The sequence below is a fragment of the Calliopsis andreniformis genome, unplaced genomic scaffold, assembly GCF_051401765.1.
Source record: "Calliopsis andreniformis isolate RMS-2024a unplaced genomic scaffold, iyCalAndr_principal scaffold0048, whole genome shotgun sequence".
Lineage (NCBI taxonomy): Eukaryota > Metazoa > Arthropoda > Insecta > Hymenoptera > Andrenidae > Calliopsis > Calliopsis andreniformis.
This window is the reverse complement of record NW_027480457.1, coordinates 2873121-2887480: the sequence shown is the minus strand read 5'-3', so window position 1 is coordinate 2887480 and position 14360 is coordinate 2873121. Positions and strand designations below refer to the sequence as shown.

The 14360-nt window shown below is 40.5% G+C and overlaps 1 protein-coding gene across 1 annotated transcript in view; it reads left to right on the top strand.

Moving 5' to 3' along the window:
• LOC143187524 (KICSTOR complex protein SZT2) overlaps positions 1-14360 on the top strand; it is a 155056-nt gene that overhangs the window by 133250 nt on the left and 7446 nt on the right. The window contains exon 21 of the mRNA XM_076391738.1: positions 8124-8499. Within this exon, the coding sequence (XP_076247853.1) occupies positions 8124-8499 (376 nt within the window). The remainder of the gene's footprint in view (positions 1-8123; positions 8500-14360) is intronic.

Here is a 14360-nt window from a genome sequence, read left to right as displayed (position 1 = left end):
ACATTCGGCTGCCACTACCGTCTTTGCCCGACGTCCTCCCTCTCTCAAATCTTCCACTTCATACCTATCATTTCCAAGAACCGTGGTCACTCGGAAAGGTCCTTTAAATTTAGCGTGTAATTTTCTACTGTCTCCTGTCACTCTCTCAGCAGTGATCTCCACCATAACAACATCGTCCTTATGATATCGTCTTGCGTCTCGCCGCTGCTTATCATACTGCTCCTTTTGCTTTCTCTGATCCTCCGTTATGTACGAGGAAATCTTTTCACGTAATTCGCCTAGATCCAGTCGTTCCATCTCGTCTTGCACCTCCTGTAGTATCCATGCCTCAGCTGGGTGTTTCGTCTTACATCCAATTAAGGCCTCCATCGGAGTCGTTCCGATACCCTTGTTCTGAGTGGTGTTCAATGCACTCTGTATTTGCTTAACGTTCTCATCCCAACGTTCCGGATCTTTTCCTGCAGTCATAGCAGCTAAGGATGCCACGATAGTGCGATTGTACCTCTCACACTGTCCATTAGCTCGAGGAGTTGCCACTGCGTTCAAGACGTGACGGATTCCGTACGTCGTACAAAAGAAACGAAAAGTTCGCGCCGTGAACGCTGTGCCTCTATCACTTATTATCCGGTGAGGTACTCCAAATAGGTGTATAACATCCAATAGACTTTTCACTGCCCGCTTAGATTTTGTGTCTTTCACTGATTCTACTATAGTAAACTTCGTAAAGCCATCCACGATCGCCAGCAGATATCGATTACCTTTTCGACTTTTTTCGAACGGGCCCATGTGGTCAATGTGTAATGTGTGGAAAGGCAGTGGTGTTTTCTCGATTGAATGCAGCTTTCCTTGCTTACGTCGTCCCAGTTGTTTATAATACAAGCAATTCAAACACGCGTTAACATATTTCTTAACAAATGAATTCATCTCCGCGAACCAATAATTGTCTCGTATCCGTTTTAGCGTTTTTTCCAGACCCAGATGTGCAGCATCGTCATGACACAGACGACATATCTGGAAACGCGCTGCTCGTGGCACGGCCCACGGTGTGCGTCCGTTTTCCAATCGTCGACATACCTTTCCTTTCTTCAGCACATAGTTATCGAAATACTGTTTCGTTTCCTTGGTACGTATGTTATCTAACAAAATTTTCCGTATCCGGCTCAGCTGCTCGTCTTGCAACTGTGCCGTCACAATCCAATCAGCTTCAGTCAAATCCACGGGATAAATATCGATATCTTTAGTTGGATTTCGACTCAGTGCATCAACATGTTGCATTGCTGTGCCCGGCCGATACTCGACATCAAACGAGAAGTCCTGCACCTCAAGCCACCACCTCCCAATTCGTGGAATCAAATCCTTTTTCGTAAGCGTCGTACGCAAAGCGTTACAGTCCGTCAAAATAGTAAAATGTAATCCCAACAAATAAACTCTAAAATGCCTCAATGCAAACACCACCGCCATAGTTTCCAACTCGTACGAATGGTATTTTTGCTGGTCGATCGTCGTTTGTTTGCTGTAGTATACTACCACGTGACGAGTCCCGTTTTCTGCATATTGAAACAAAATGGCACCTACCCCCAGGGAACTGGCGTCTGTATGTAGTTCGGTGCGTCGTTCACTATTGAAAATCGTCAGGACCGGATACGTAGTAAGTGCCTCCTTGACCCTCCTTACTGCTTCTTCTTGCGCCTCACCCCACATCCAAGGCGTATCCTTTTTAGTAAGAGCGGTTAGCGGCAACACTAAAGTCGCGTATCCTCTAATGGAACGACGGAAATATCCTGACAATCCCAAGAACTGTCGTACTTCTTTGACCGTTTTGGGATGGGGCATATCAAGTACTGCAATTACCTTTTGCCGACCTGGTTTGACGCCCGCTGCGCTTATTTCTCTGCCTAAATAGTTTATTTCGGTTTTCAAGAACGAACATTTGCTTAACTTGACGGTTAGATTTGCTTCACGTAATCGATCCAGTACAAGCCGGAGATGCTCTAATCCCTGTGTAATTGTATTTGACGGAATAATGAAGTCATCAATATACGGGTAGACTATAATATTCCTGAGTGATCCCAGCATCGTGTTTACGAGGCGTTGAAACACAGCCGGCGCGTTTGTCAAACCGAACGGCATACGGAGAAATTCATAATGACCGTCAGGGGTAACGAAAGCGGTCTTTTCAATGGATTCCTCGCTCATCGCTACTTGGTAATAACCTGAAGCAAGATCTATTGTTGTAAAATACCTGTAGCCCCCAAGCCGGTCAATTTGATCCTCAATCAGTGGCAGAGGATATTTATCCTTTACGGTTACGGAGTTCAGTCTTCTATAATCTACACAGAGTCTGTAATCGCCCGTTTTCTTTTTTACCAACATTATCGGACTCGCGTAAGGCGACACCGACTCCCGGATTATCCCATTTTCAAGCAATTCTTGTACCATTTTTCGCACCACAGCCCGCTCCGCTTCTGCCATGCGATATGGATGGTACACAATTGGTACATCGGTAGTACATTTAATCTTCATCTTCACAAGGTTTGTTTTACCCAATGTACTCATTGTCGTGGTGATTCGATCTGCATACAACTCTAACAGGTTTTTACAAAGAACCCGATCTTTCTCAGTTACGTTACCTATGTTTATCTTACTAATATCAAACGTCGCTTCCACTGCACAGGTATTCACCCTATGTGGTTCCATACCGTCGGTAGCAGGCAAACTTTTAATTATCAATTGATCTCGCTGTTTAATTAGCACGACGTGATCCTGATCTATAAAATCCTGTCCTACAATCAACTCGTACCGCATTCCTTCGGCGTCAACGGCAATGGCAGCGACATTTGCAATCACCTCCCCGATTTTGATCGTCATTTTCGCCCTCCAATTGGCATTTATTCCCATCCCAGAGAATCCACGCAATTGTACCCGCGATCCCTCAACCATTTCAACACCCAATCGAATCGCCGTAATCCGTTGTATTATCGTATTCGAACACCCAGTGTCCAGTAAACATTCGACCTTTTGGCCGTTTACCTCAGCGTCCATTACATAGCGATTCTTTATTTGACTCACCTGCAACACATTGCTAACATCTTTCATGCGCAGGCAAAGCTTATCGAGGTGTCCCTTGCCGTTGCACGTGGCGCAGGTAGTCTTTGGCTGTTGGCATAGTCGCACGATGTGGCCTTCCCGTCCGCAATTGTAACACACCAGCGGTGCGCGTCGTGTCTTCTCCGGATGCAATGTCGGTCCTCCGATCTTGTTCGGTTTCACACCTGATGGTCCCGGCACTGGCAGCCGTTGCTGTCGTTTTCCAGGCTGAGTCACTACCATCTTATCCACCTTCTGCACCACCGGCATTGTTCCCATCTCCGTCATTGCTGCATACAACTCGTGTACGTCACGGTACTTGTTAGAACGTATAGTGCGTTCAATTGATTCGTCGCCGATGCCACCAATAATCCCATCCTCCAAGTAGGCGTCCGGTATTTCCAATTTTAAGGCTCGTAACTTGGCTAGCTTCTCAAAACAGTAGTCACCCAGCTTTTGACCTGGCTCAGCGCTGTAAAGCGCAGCCTCCCTCAGCAATTTGGCAAAAGGCACCGGTTTTTTGAATTGCTTGATAAAGGCCCTCTTCAGTGAGCTCCATGTATGATCGTTTCTTTGTTCATCATCAAAAAAACGACGAGCATGTCCTTTTAATTGTCGCGCGATGTTGCAAATTACATCATCGTCGGTCCACCAATAGCGACGAGCGATTCGGTCTACGTCGCGCACCCACGTTTCTACGTCCGCATTATCTCTGGATGAATCGAATCGCGGCACCAAATGTTCTTCGTTCGCGGGTCTACGCACATTACGCAATTCCCGCTGCAGTCTTTCCACCGTTTCACGCAAATCACTCGTAGAATTTCCGGTTGAGTAATGCGATCGTTCCCGTTGTCGTGACCTATCCCGAGAACGTTCATGCGACACCCCTCGCCAGGAACTCGGCGATCCATCCCGCGAATCTCGCGATCGTTTCCGCAAGTTCTTGCGCGCACGGTCCCGCTTACGATCACACGAGTCGTCTCGAGACAATTCCCGTACTCGATCGTTTGATCTGCTTCGCGAACGAGCACGAGAGTGTTTTCGCTTGCTTCCTTTCGAACGACCCATCGTGCACTCAAACGACTAGTTTAACAAATTTCGTCACAATTTTCACTAAACGTTTGAACGTACACTTCGCACACAGAGATCTTGCCGATCCGTATAGGACACGTGATAATTATCCCACTTCTGAATTGTAAGACAAATATGATAAACTGTACAAAATATTCCCGAGAATACAATTTTATGCGGTTCGCACGCTAAACTCGAGGTCTGCTCAATCTCGAGGGTGCCGCTCGAATGCCTTTTTTCCGTCGATCGGTCCTCGTTGTCTAAACTATCCCCTCAAGGGCCCGCCGTTAATTTATGACCGGGCCTGGCGTCACTCTAGTCGAGTCTGTCCTCGGTTTGTCGGTTTTATCGACTGCGTTAGAATATACAGTCAGGCTGCTTCTTCGAAGTTTCCCTAACACCACATAGGAGGGATACCCAGCGCGGTGGATTACTTGCTCATTCCATTAGAGCAGGTTAAGCAGTCCAATAGTGTCGCGATGCCAAGTAGGTATACAGTAGTGGCCAATAGGATTACAACACTAGCTAAAAAATTGAAAAACATCAGCTTGACTACACACCGAGCAGTATGAAGTGGAAGAGAAATGAAGATTACTTATAGACTTATTAAACCAAGCAGTGTTTGGAAGATTTTAATCATCAACTAAAATGAGGTCAGTGACTGGAGAAAATGCTGATGACACATCTATAACAGTCCGGCAAAATATAAACAAGGTTCACTAGCAAGAGCCAAGTAAACAGAGCTATAAATAACTGATTTAAATCCATAACGTACGTCCATGTACACCTGCTGGAGACAGTCAGTTGATATTCGAATAGGTCGACTAAAAAGTGACGCATGTGTAGCAATCAAAACACCACCTTCCAAATTACGAGCACTCATTCGAGAATTTCTGTTCAGTTTATAAATATTATAATCATCCAACCCATATTCCGTATTAGAAATACTTTCACATAGCCAAGTTTTCACCAAAATGATAATTGAGTATCTTTCAGATGTCGACATAATAGCAGATCTTAATAAATTTAATTTAGATCTGAGACCTGGAACATTTTGGTAATAAACCAAAGGGTACTCACTTACTTTTTTGGAGGTCAATGTTTAGAACACCGTTAATGTACCTTATGGTTCAATTTAAAACACCTTTTTCGTGCAAACTAGATAACTCTGAACTCACTTTATGTAAAGTGGAACGCTGCATGACTGTAAAATCTTGACTTAAACGAACAAGTCCTTTGAATCTATTTTTATTTTCTGTAATATAGATAACTTCGTTACTCAATTAGACAGTACCCGTGAGGATGATGATAGCGAACTGGATAAAGCACAGTCCGCTAATAGTACCTTTTGTATACGGGTGACCTTCCCGGTGAACACACATCGGGTGAGCTGCAACCTTGCAAGATGCACAACATACAGCTCTAACAGCCTTATTACCACATCCCTCGCAAATATTATCCATGATATAAGCGGATAGAGTTTACCGAAATAAGAAAAAATCAAAAGTAGAAATTCAAACGACTAAGCCGTTAAAAGACATAAATAATTCCGTTAACAGTTAACAGAGCGAGCGAAGACGTTTGTCACGTACGACTGTTGAGGCATATATGACAAACATGACAAACATGACAAACATTCACATACAAGATATTGTGCACTTACATAGTTGGACTTTTAAGTATGGAAAAGAATGCTATTTCAACATCTCCTGCTTGACACTTACAGCCTGCTACAGAACACCTTAGTTGATATTTTTGGCTTTTAAGAAAAAAAATACAAATATGTATACGTCACTAAATAATCAAATTTCATCAAATCATGTACATAAGTTATTAAATACCTGTCCCTTGTATTTGTACAGGGTATCCCTGAACTGATGATACAAGCGAAAAGGGGGTGATTCTACATGACAAAATAAGACGAAAATGTACAATAAAACTTTTTGATATCACACGTCGTTTTCGAGAAAATTGAGTCGGGATTATGATCGGGTGCAAGCGTACAGAAGTACAGTTTTGGATGCTTGAAGGGTATACGGGATAAGGGGAACACTCGGTCTGACCACTCACTGTTGTCCTCGGTCAAAATTTAAAATCAATTTTCTCGAAGATGAAATAGGTTATCAAAAATCGTTATTTTACGTTTTCCTCTTATTTTTTCATCTAGAATCACCCCGTTTTCACTTATACCATCAGTTCTGGGACACCCTGTATATAAATTGTACAAGAATGTAACTCAAAACCACAAAAACATCGCAACAACGCTCTGGATAAGAATGCATAAAAAATCAAAGGAAATTACGTATTATATTATCGTATACTATAAAAACCATATTAAGTGTAATTGCATACTATACAGGGTGTAACAAAAATGTCGCAGTTCCTTAAAAGGGGTGATTCAGGGGGTTATTTGAAACAACTTTTTCCTTAGCGAAAATGTAAGATGAGGCTTCGTTAACTAGTTATTAATGAAAAACACCGGCCAATGAGAGTGCGAGTTTGCCGTCCGAGCGACTGCGGTAGCGTTGGGTACGCGCTGAGCGCTACGGTTGTACTCCGAACAAGAAAGTCGGCATGCGTCGAAGGAAATAGCATTAGTATGAAAATATTTGCATAACGTATAAACGAAAAAGCAATGCAACAAAAGAAATGAACGGAGACTTGGAGAATTAACGTTGAAGATAGAAACGTTGAAAGTAGTCTGCATTAGATTTAAAAAATAATAATCATTAATGAATTAAATGCAATTCATCTGTAGTTTGTAAATCTGTGTCACTGGGTCACTGTACCGATACTGGTCATCGACCGTCGAAACGATTTATGGTAGGGTAGAATTTTTCCAAGGAAGCTCCTTGTACCCACCACGTAGTTTAAGCACCTCAGACCTTCCTTGTTCGGACACTCCGAGATCATGTCTCCTTCGAAACCAAAGCAATAAAGCCATAAATTACCTAAACGCGTGCCCTAGCATAAACCATTTCGACGGTCGATGACCAGGATCGGTACAGTGACCCAGTGACACAGGTTTACAAACTACAGGTGAAGTTTGTCCTCTTCTTCCTTTATTTTTCGTTGTATTGCTTTTTCGTTTATACGTTATGCGAATAAGAAATTTACATATTCGTGTTTTTACGTTGCACGTAGTTTTCCTCGATTTTAAGTAATTATTCGCTTCAAGTGATACACAAAAAAAGGACTCGGTATTATTTATTATGTCGCTTTCAGTTTTCGTACTAATGCTATTTTCTTCGATGTATGACGACTTTCTTGTTCGGAGTACAACCGTAGCATCTAGCGCGCGTACCCAACGCTACCGCAGTCGCTCGAGCGGCAAACTCGCGCTCTCATTGGCCGGTGTTTTTCGTAAATAACTCGTTAACGAAGCCTCATCTTACATTTTCGCTAAGGAAAAAGTTGTTTCAAATCACCCCCTGAATCACCCCTTTTAAGGAACTGCGACATTTTTGTTACACCCTGTATACTCAAAACGGTTTCTTAAAGCTTCCCATCTGCCTCACCAAAGGCGCTATTAATCGTATATGTATACCTTTCACTGTATCTGATACTTTTTGGCCTCAGCAAGCTCGAGGAACCTCTTCCCCAGTATTACTTGAATTAAGATTCTCATAGACTTTTTCAAGATTGTACACCGAGTATTTATATACATCGATCATTATAAATTAATTATGCAAATATCCTATACTCCAAAAGCATGATGCGAGTTAAAACGTAGATCTATAAAATTAAGTAGGGTATCCTTTACTAAACTTTACTTATTAGTGTAATCCACAAAAAGGTCAATTTTTAAACATTATTACTACAAAATGGAAGCAGATTGGTCACCATGTCATAGAACAGTTTATATTTCTTTTAAATTCCCCTGCCACTCTTTAAATATGAAACCGATATGAGCGTGAAGCAATTTTTTAAATTATTTATAAGTTGTGCATATCTTATTATTTTAGAAGACTTAAATAAATTATACAGTATGTGGCAGAACCGAAATGCTGTTCCGAACATCCCAATTTCAATGAATGCTTTAAATACTTTCAAGCAGCATTCTCGTTTAATACACTTTTGTCATACGCCTTTGCTATTTTTACCATCTTGGCGTCTACAATCGGCTGCAACAAGAGATCATTCATTAACAACGCAATCTCCTTCAAATATTTCTATCAATACATATCAAGAACTGTCACAACAGAGAAGGTTAAGCCAAGTTGAACAAACAGATATGCTAATCTGGCATCGGGAATTGTGCAGTTTAATGTTATCCGAGTATAAACAATATCTTCAAACATTAGGATTCAATACAATTCAAGTGGAGTCACGTGATGAAAGGTATATTTTTACTACGTATTATATATTGTTGTAGCACATAATATGAAATATGTCAGTTCAATTAATGAAATTGAAAGAGAAAACTATCTTCACGGTTCCGAGAAATAAGCAAAGAATCAACCTTGGAATTGATAACCTGTTGACTGTTTATTTATACATATAGGTATTCAACAGGTATGAAAATTACAATGCAGTACATTAGACGTTATAGTCTTCGGAAATATAACTGAACCTAGTTATCGAATATATGCTTGTACTACGTGCATAGAACAATTCTGATAATTGATCTAGTGCATAGTACTGTACAGTACCAGTAACCTTTTATACGCAAAACTGCATGAGGAATCAATTTATGCAAACAAAATTGTAGAGTTCCATTTTAAAACAAATACAATTGCACTTTGCAAGTACAACAATGCACTTGCGAAAAAATCGTGTAGTAAGACGTTACAGCTTTTTAGATAGTTCAAAATTTTCCTTTATGATTTTTTTCTAAGATTTCTTGGAACCGAAATTGTCTTATAACAGTCCGATTTTTTAAATAAGAGCCCTGAAACGTAGCTTGGCAAGAAGCAGACATTAGTTGAATTATGAGTAACTATGTTAACATGTTGCAATGTTATGGGAAATAACTCTGTTATTAACAATGTGTATAACATAATATGTTATTTAATTCTAGGGAGTAATATCTTTTCAGTTTGCAGACATATTCTATGCTCTGTATCAGATTCTTAACTAAAGGGTTGGGATAACTACCTAGGTGTATAGTATAGCGGTTGTTACGAGACGGGACGCGAGCAGCGCAAGAGGCTGGTGAGGATAGATATATTTCCAAAGAATATAATGGTTGAAGTGTTAGTTAGTATAACGGGCAAAACTGATGTGAGATCAGTGAGCCGTTGGGATTATTGTAGACGAAGACAAACCTGATGTAAAATCAGGGAGCCTCTCAGGACGGACGTGGTTGTGGATGAAATTGATTTGTGATCAGTGAGTTGCAGGAGTGTGAGTATTGTGAACACACCTGATGCGAAATCAGGGAGTGACTAAGATCAGTTTCACAGACGAACCTAAACTAAATTGAAGTGCTGTTAAGGAGGTTGGCAAGTTTAAACAGACGAACCTGATGCAAAATCAGGGTGGTGTAAGGAGGTTGAATAATGTACAGACAAACCTAGTGTTATAGGTAGCTGTAGGAAACAGACGAATTTGATGTAAAATGAGATAGTTACTGTACAGGTCAACTTTCGTAGACGAACTCGAATAAATCGAGGAGCCACTAGATTGGATACAGTTTTCTTTGGAAGTAAGGGCATGCGGACTAGTCTTATGTGGAACTAAAGAGCCGCAAGAAATATTAGTAAGCCTCGTAACTTGTTTCATTATTAACTCATACAACTCGTGCGGCAAAGCTGTATCATGAGGGATCTGTCAACTTCGAATAGAATCGCTTAAGGTAATTATAGGTTTGAAAACAGTCTAGTCAAATTGCAATGAATACTTTACCATATTCTAAAATCAGTCTTTACGTACAAGTGTATAGTGTAGTGTTGTCGGGTAAACTGTATGATTTTAGTGCTCAGTATTAACGCACTGGCGATACGAGGACTTATAAGGTGGTCGTAGAAATTGCCAGATAGAATTTACGCCAAATCGCGGATTCCCTGAGGTTAAACTGTAGACTCGAAAGGGAACTTTAGCCCGATCTAACTAAATAACAACCAACTCTGACGAATGTGACTGTCAACGTGACAGTACTGTTCTGAACCCGTTACGGCTAAAATCTCGGGGTTTATATAGGCCAAAAACTGAGTGGAGATTCGTTAGAAATTTCCATATAAGGAAATTTCTCACGATTGGTACAGTGTCGTGGTTGTTACTCAACTGCTCGGAGTTCGGAGTCGCGGTCCCATTAAGATAAACGGAAAAAGAACGGAAGTGCTAGGCCGTTTTCTTGTAATAGGCAGAGACTCGAACATATAGAAGAGTAAGGAAACATATATTTTGTACGTAACACTATTACAGTAGCTACTTTTACGATACAATGAATTATTTCGTGACTTATATTTTAGACTGAAATCGTTAAAGGATTTCAATGTTAAGCTATGTCTACACTAAGGCAACAACGAACGTTTCGTCACCTCTTGTTACTTATAGCATATAACTAAAAAAGTTACATATTTTGAAATGCATTAGCATTTCTCGATATCGGGTTCGCGGATGTCGTGTATCATCGGCCAACAATATTGAATGGCTAATTCAAAATTATCACACGATTTGCATGTACGTCGAAACAATTCTAACTGAACGTCTGATTTCACGTCGATGCAGGCCATCAGAAGATTCGAACGATTCTCTTCTGCCGTAGATTCGAATGCATCTCTTTTTGTTTTTCCGAAGTCCGTTTCTTCTCCACTTAAATTCCCCAAACTCGTGATTTTGTGGGCGTCACCGATTTCGCGTGACGGTGTAAATCGGCATTGACTGATCTTCGACCCAAAGAAAGAAGATCCTCTTGGCCACTCTGACAGGGGCTAAAAAGCCCTCCTGACTTCTTCGCGACGAAGGTGGAGGAAGCCTCTCCTTCAGGTCGAAGACTACAAAAATTGTGGAGCAAGAAACGGTACTCCGGATTGGCACGACAAAACCGTACGAGTGTTTTGCAAATATTTTATGGCCATATTGTCCCGCGAGTCGACTGCAACCCTCAATGACTGTGCCGAGGTTAACCCTGAACCGTTACCAATCGCGGGTCAATATGGCCCTTCGAATAATTATTGCCAGGGAGAAACATGCCGTTCAACGAAATTACCTTCTAGAAATATATCAGATGTGGAATTTCGAAACGATGGGAAAAGAAACAAGATTTCCACATCTGGCAACAATAAAAGTATACTTCATCGAACAGAACAGTCGCTATGGTTCTCCTAGACCTCGCAAAAGCATTTGATTCAATCTAGCATAACGCCCTAATCCACAGACTGAACAGCATAGATCTCGCAACATCACTTATCAAACTAATCAAATTTTATCTTTCCAATAGATTCATTTATGTCTCGATCAATCGAAATACTTCCGCAAAGTATCTCGTTACTGCGGCGTTCGCCAAGGATCTGTCCTAGAGCCTACCCCCTTTAATATCTACGTTAACGATATACAACTGTATGCTCACGATGTTGGCAGATGACATTTCAATCGTTACATATTCCTGGTACCCGAGAATACTTGTGAACAGAGTTCAATATTTCCTTAATGAAATCACAGAATATTTAAAATACTGGAAACTTAAAATTAACTCGCCAAAAACTCAAGCTATCAACTTGGTACTGAATAGAAATATTCCATCCAACCTGAACTTAGAAATCGAAAACCACATTGTTCCATTGTTTCCGAATGTCAAGTATCTCAGTATTGTATTCGACTGGGAATTGCGTTGGGCGCCGGCACTTCAGAATAGAATCCACAAAACTAGGTTTAAACTCTGGTTAACACTGTATAAGGTTTATTTCAGATTCGTAGTCATTTATGGAGTTCACATTTTAATTCACGCAATTACAAATATTAAACAAGTACACTACGCGCAAAATAGAATCTTAAAGATTATCACAGGAAAATCCGCCTGCTATTCCACAGACAAACTCCATGAAGAAATTCATATCAAGCCTCCATTTCTTATACATCTATATCTTTAGTCGAGAGATTTCTGTTGCCGAGCATAACAACCTATTAATACAGCAGACCGGCCTGTACAATATGAATAGAATTCCCGACAAGATTAAACGTAAGCCCCATGTCATACTTTATTCACCAACGCCATCACACTACGTAAAGGCAACACGTGTACATGCACATCTATTCAATTATTCCACTACTATTTATTCTGCATATACCTCGGACATCTTTTACGAGACGTTTTCATGTGTTAGGTTGTTGTGAAACTTTTTTCCGCATCCTAATATTTAAGTCAGCGCGAGCGCGAGTTCCTTAATTTCTTTTCATCCACATATATACATAGTCACATGGTCTTTCCTGAATCGTACTTCTCTTCCGTTTTGCGTTATAACGTCCACAGATAGGAGATTTTGTCTTAGTTCTGGAACGTATAATACATTGTTCAATTGACAATCTTCAAAATCTACCTTTCCTCTTGCAGTGGCCTTCATTGTTACATCCTTTTTAACTGCTCCTATTTAGGTTTCTGTTGGACATGATTCTGTAAGACATTGCATGTCGTTAGTCATATGACTTGTGGTGCCAGAATCTAGAATCCATAGCTTCGAGTTTAACTCTGTCGCCATAAAGCTCAGCTTCTATGTTGTTTTCTTGGTTTCTTCCGTATCCCTCCGCTTGTACGAGCCTCTCTCTACATCACCAGTTTTCCTACAATTTCCATTGTTGAAACTTTCGGGTGTAAGCCGTATCCGGAAGAGGAAGAGATTTCCCGACATTTCGCTAGCATTGCAGCTGGCTTCCTCAGGAGATCGAAAGACATACTAGAACTGAAGTGTATCTGGGACGGTGCACTACTGAAGTGTGGTTCATGCATCACTGAGCACCAATGATAAGGTGTTCCGGTTCATTGGGCAGCAATGGTGTTGTTTTTAATTGTACAGCTGGACAATTAAAAAAGCCGAAAGCTTCAACAATGAGAATTGTATGATGTCAAGCTGTGAAAGCCTCAAATCTCTGACCAATTTTCCTGTCAGTTCTAACAAAAGGTCGTGACAGATTATGATTCTCCCTCTTGTTCCAACGATTCCTTGCAATGTGCCCCACCTTATCACAAATATAGCACTTCCTTCTTCTTGTCCTCCAGTTCACGTGTATTATTCCAACAATTCTTTGTCAAATGCTTTGGAGAACCGCACTTGAACATTTTTTTTCTTCTGTTCTAAACGAAACTGTTTCTCCTTTGTGTGTTTTGCTCTCTATTTCTTCTGCTAGCAAGCGTGTCGTTGGATTTTTTACCGTCTTTTCTCCTAATTGCGTGAATTCCCATGCACTCTTGAAATATATGTGCTAAGTAATGTAGTCAAAATCTTCGAAATTATCATTTTTTCTTCTATCTCACTTCCGAGCGACTTTAGTTTAAATGCAATATCTTTTATATATGCTATATTAAAAGCCATGTCCTTGTCAATTTGATACTTGAAAGTAAAGAATTCCTCCATTAACATACATTTTCTCTGTTCACTCTCTCTCTCGTATACGGGTTTCAACTTTGTGCTCAACGGCACAGGTTTCCTTTACCTAATCACTTTGAAATTTTACACATATCATTTTCATACCAAGTCTCATAATTTAAGGGGGTAACACCAAGAAAAATCAAAAGTTAAAAAATAAGGACCACCCTAAGGTACATACATGTAAAGAGCCTTAAATAAGTCATTCAATAATGCTATATGGTGTATTTCGTTATTAATAATACCATCAGGCGGAGGGATTCCTCATGAAAGGATACGTCAAAAGCTCACAATAACATTTTTCACAAGAAGCTTCACTTTCGATACAATCGAGTTGGAAGATTTTATTATATTATACCTGTAGTCAAACGGCAATACCTAGTGTCATTTATTTGTTCAAAATCGTCATATACAGGGTGTAACAAAAATGTCGCAGTTCCTTAAAAGGGGTGATTCAGGGGGTGATTTGAAACAACTTTTTCCTTAGCGAAAATGTAAGATGAGGCTTCGTTAACGAGTTATTAACGAAAAACACCGGTCAATGAGAACGCGAGTTTGTCGCCCGAGCGACCGCGATAGCTAAATCACCCCTTTTAAGGAACTGCGACATTTTTGTTACACCCTGTATACTCTTTCATATGTATGTAAATGACATCTATCCGTTTGCAAAAGATGATA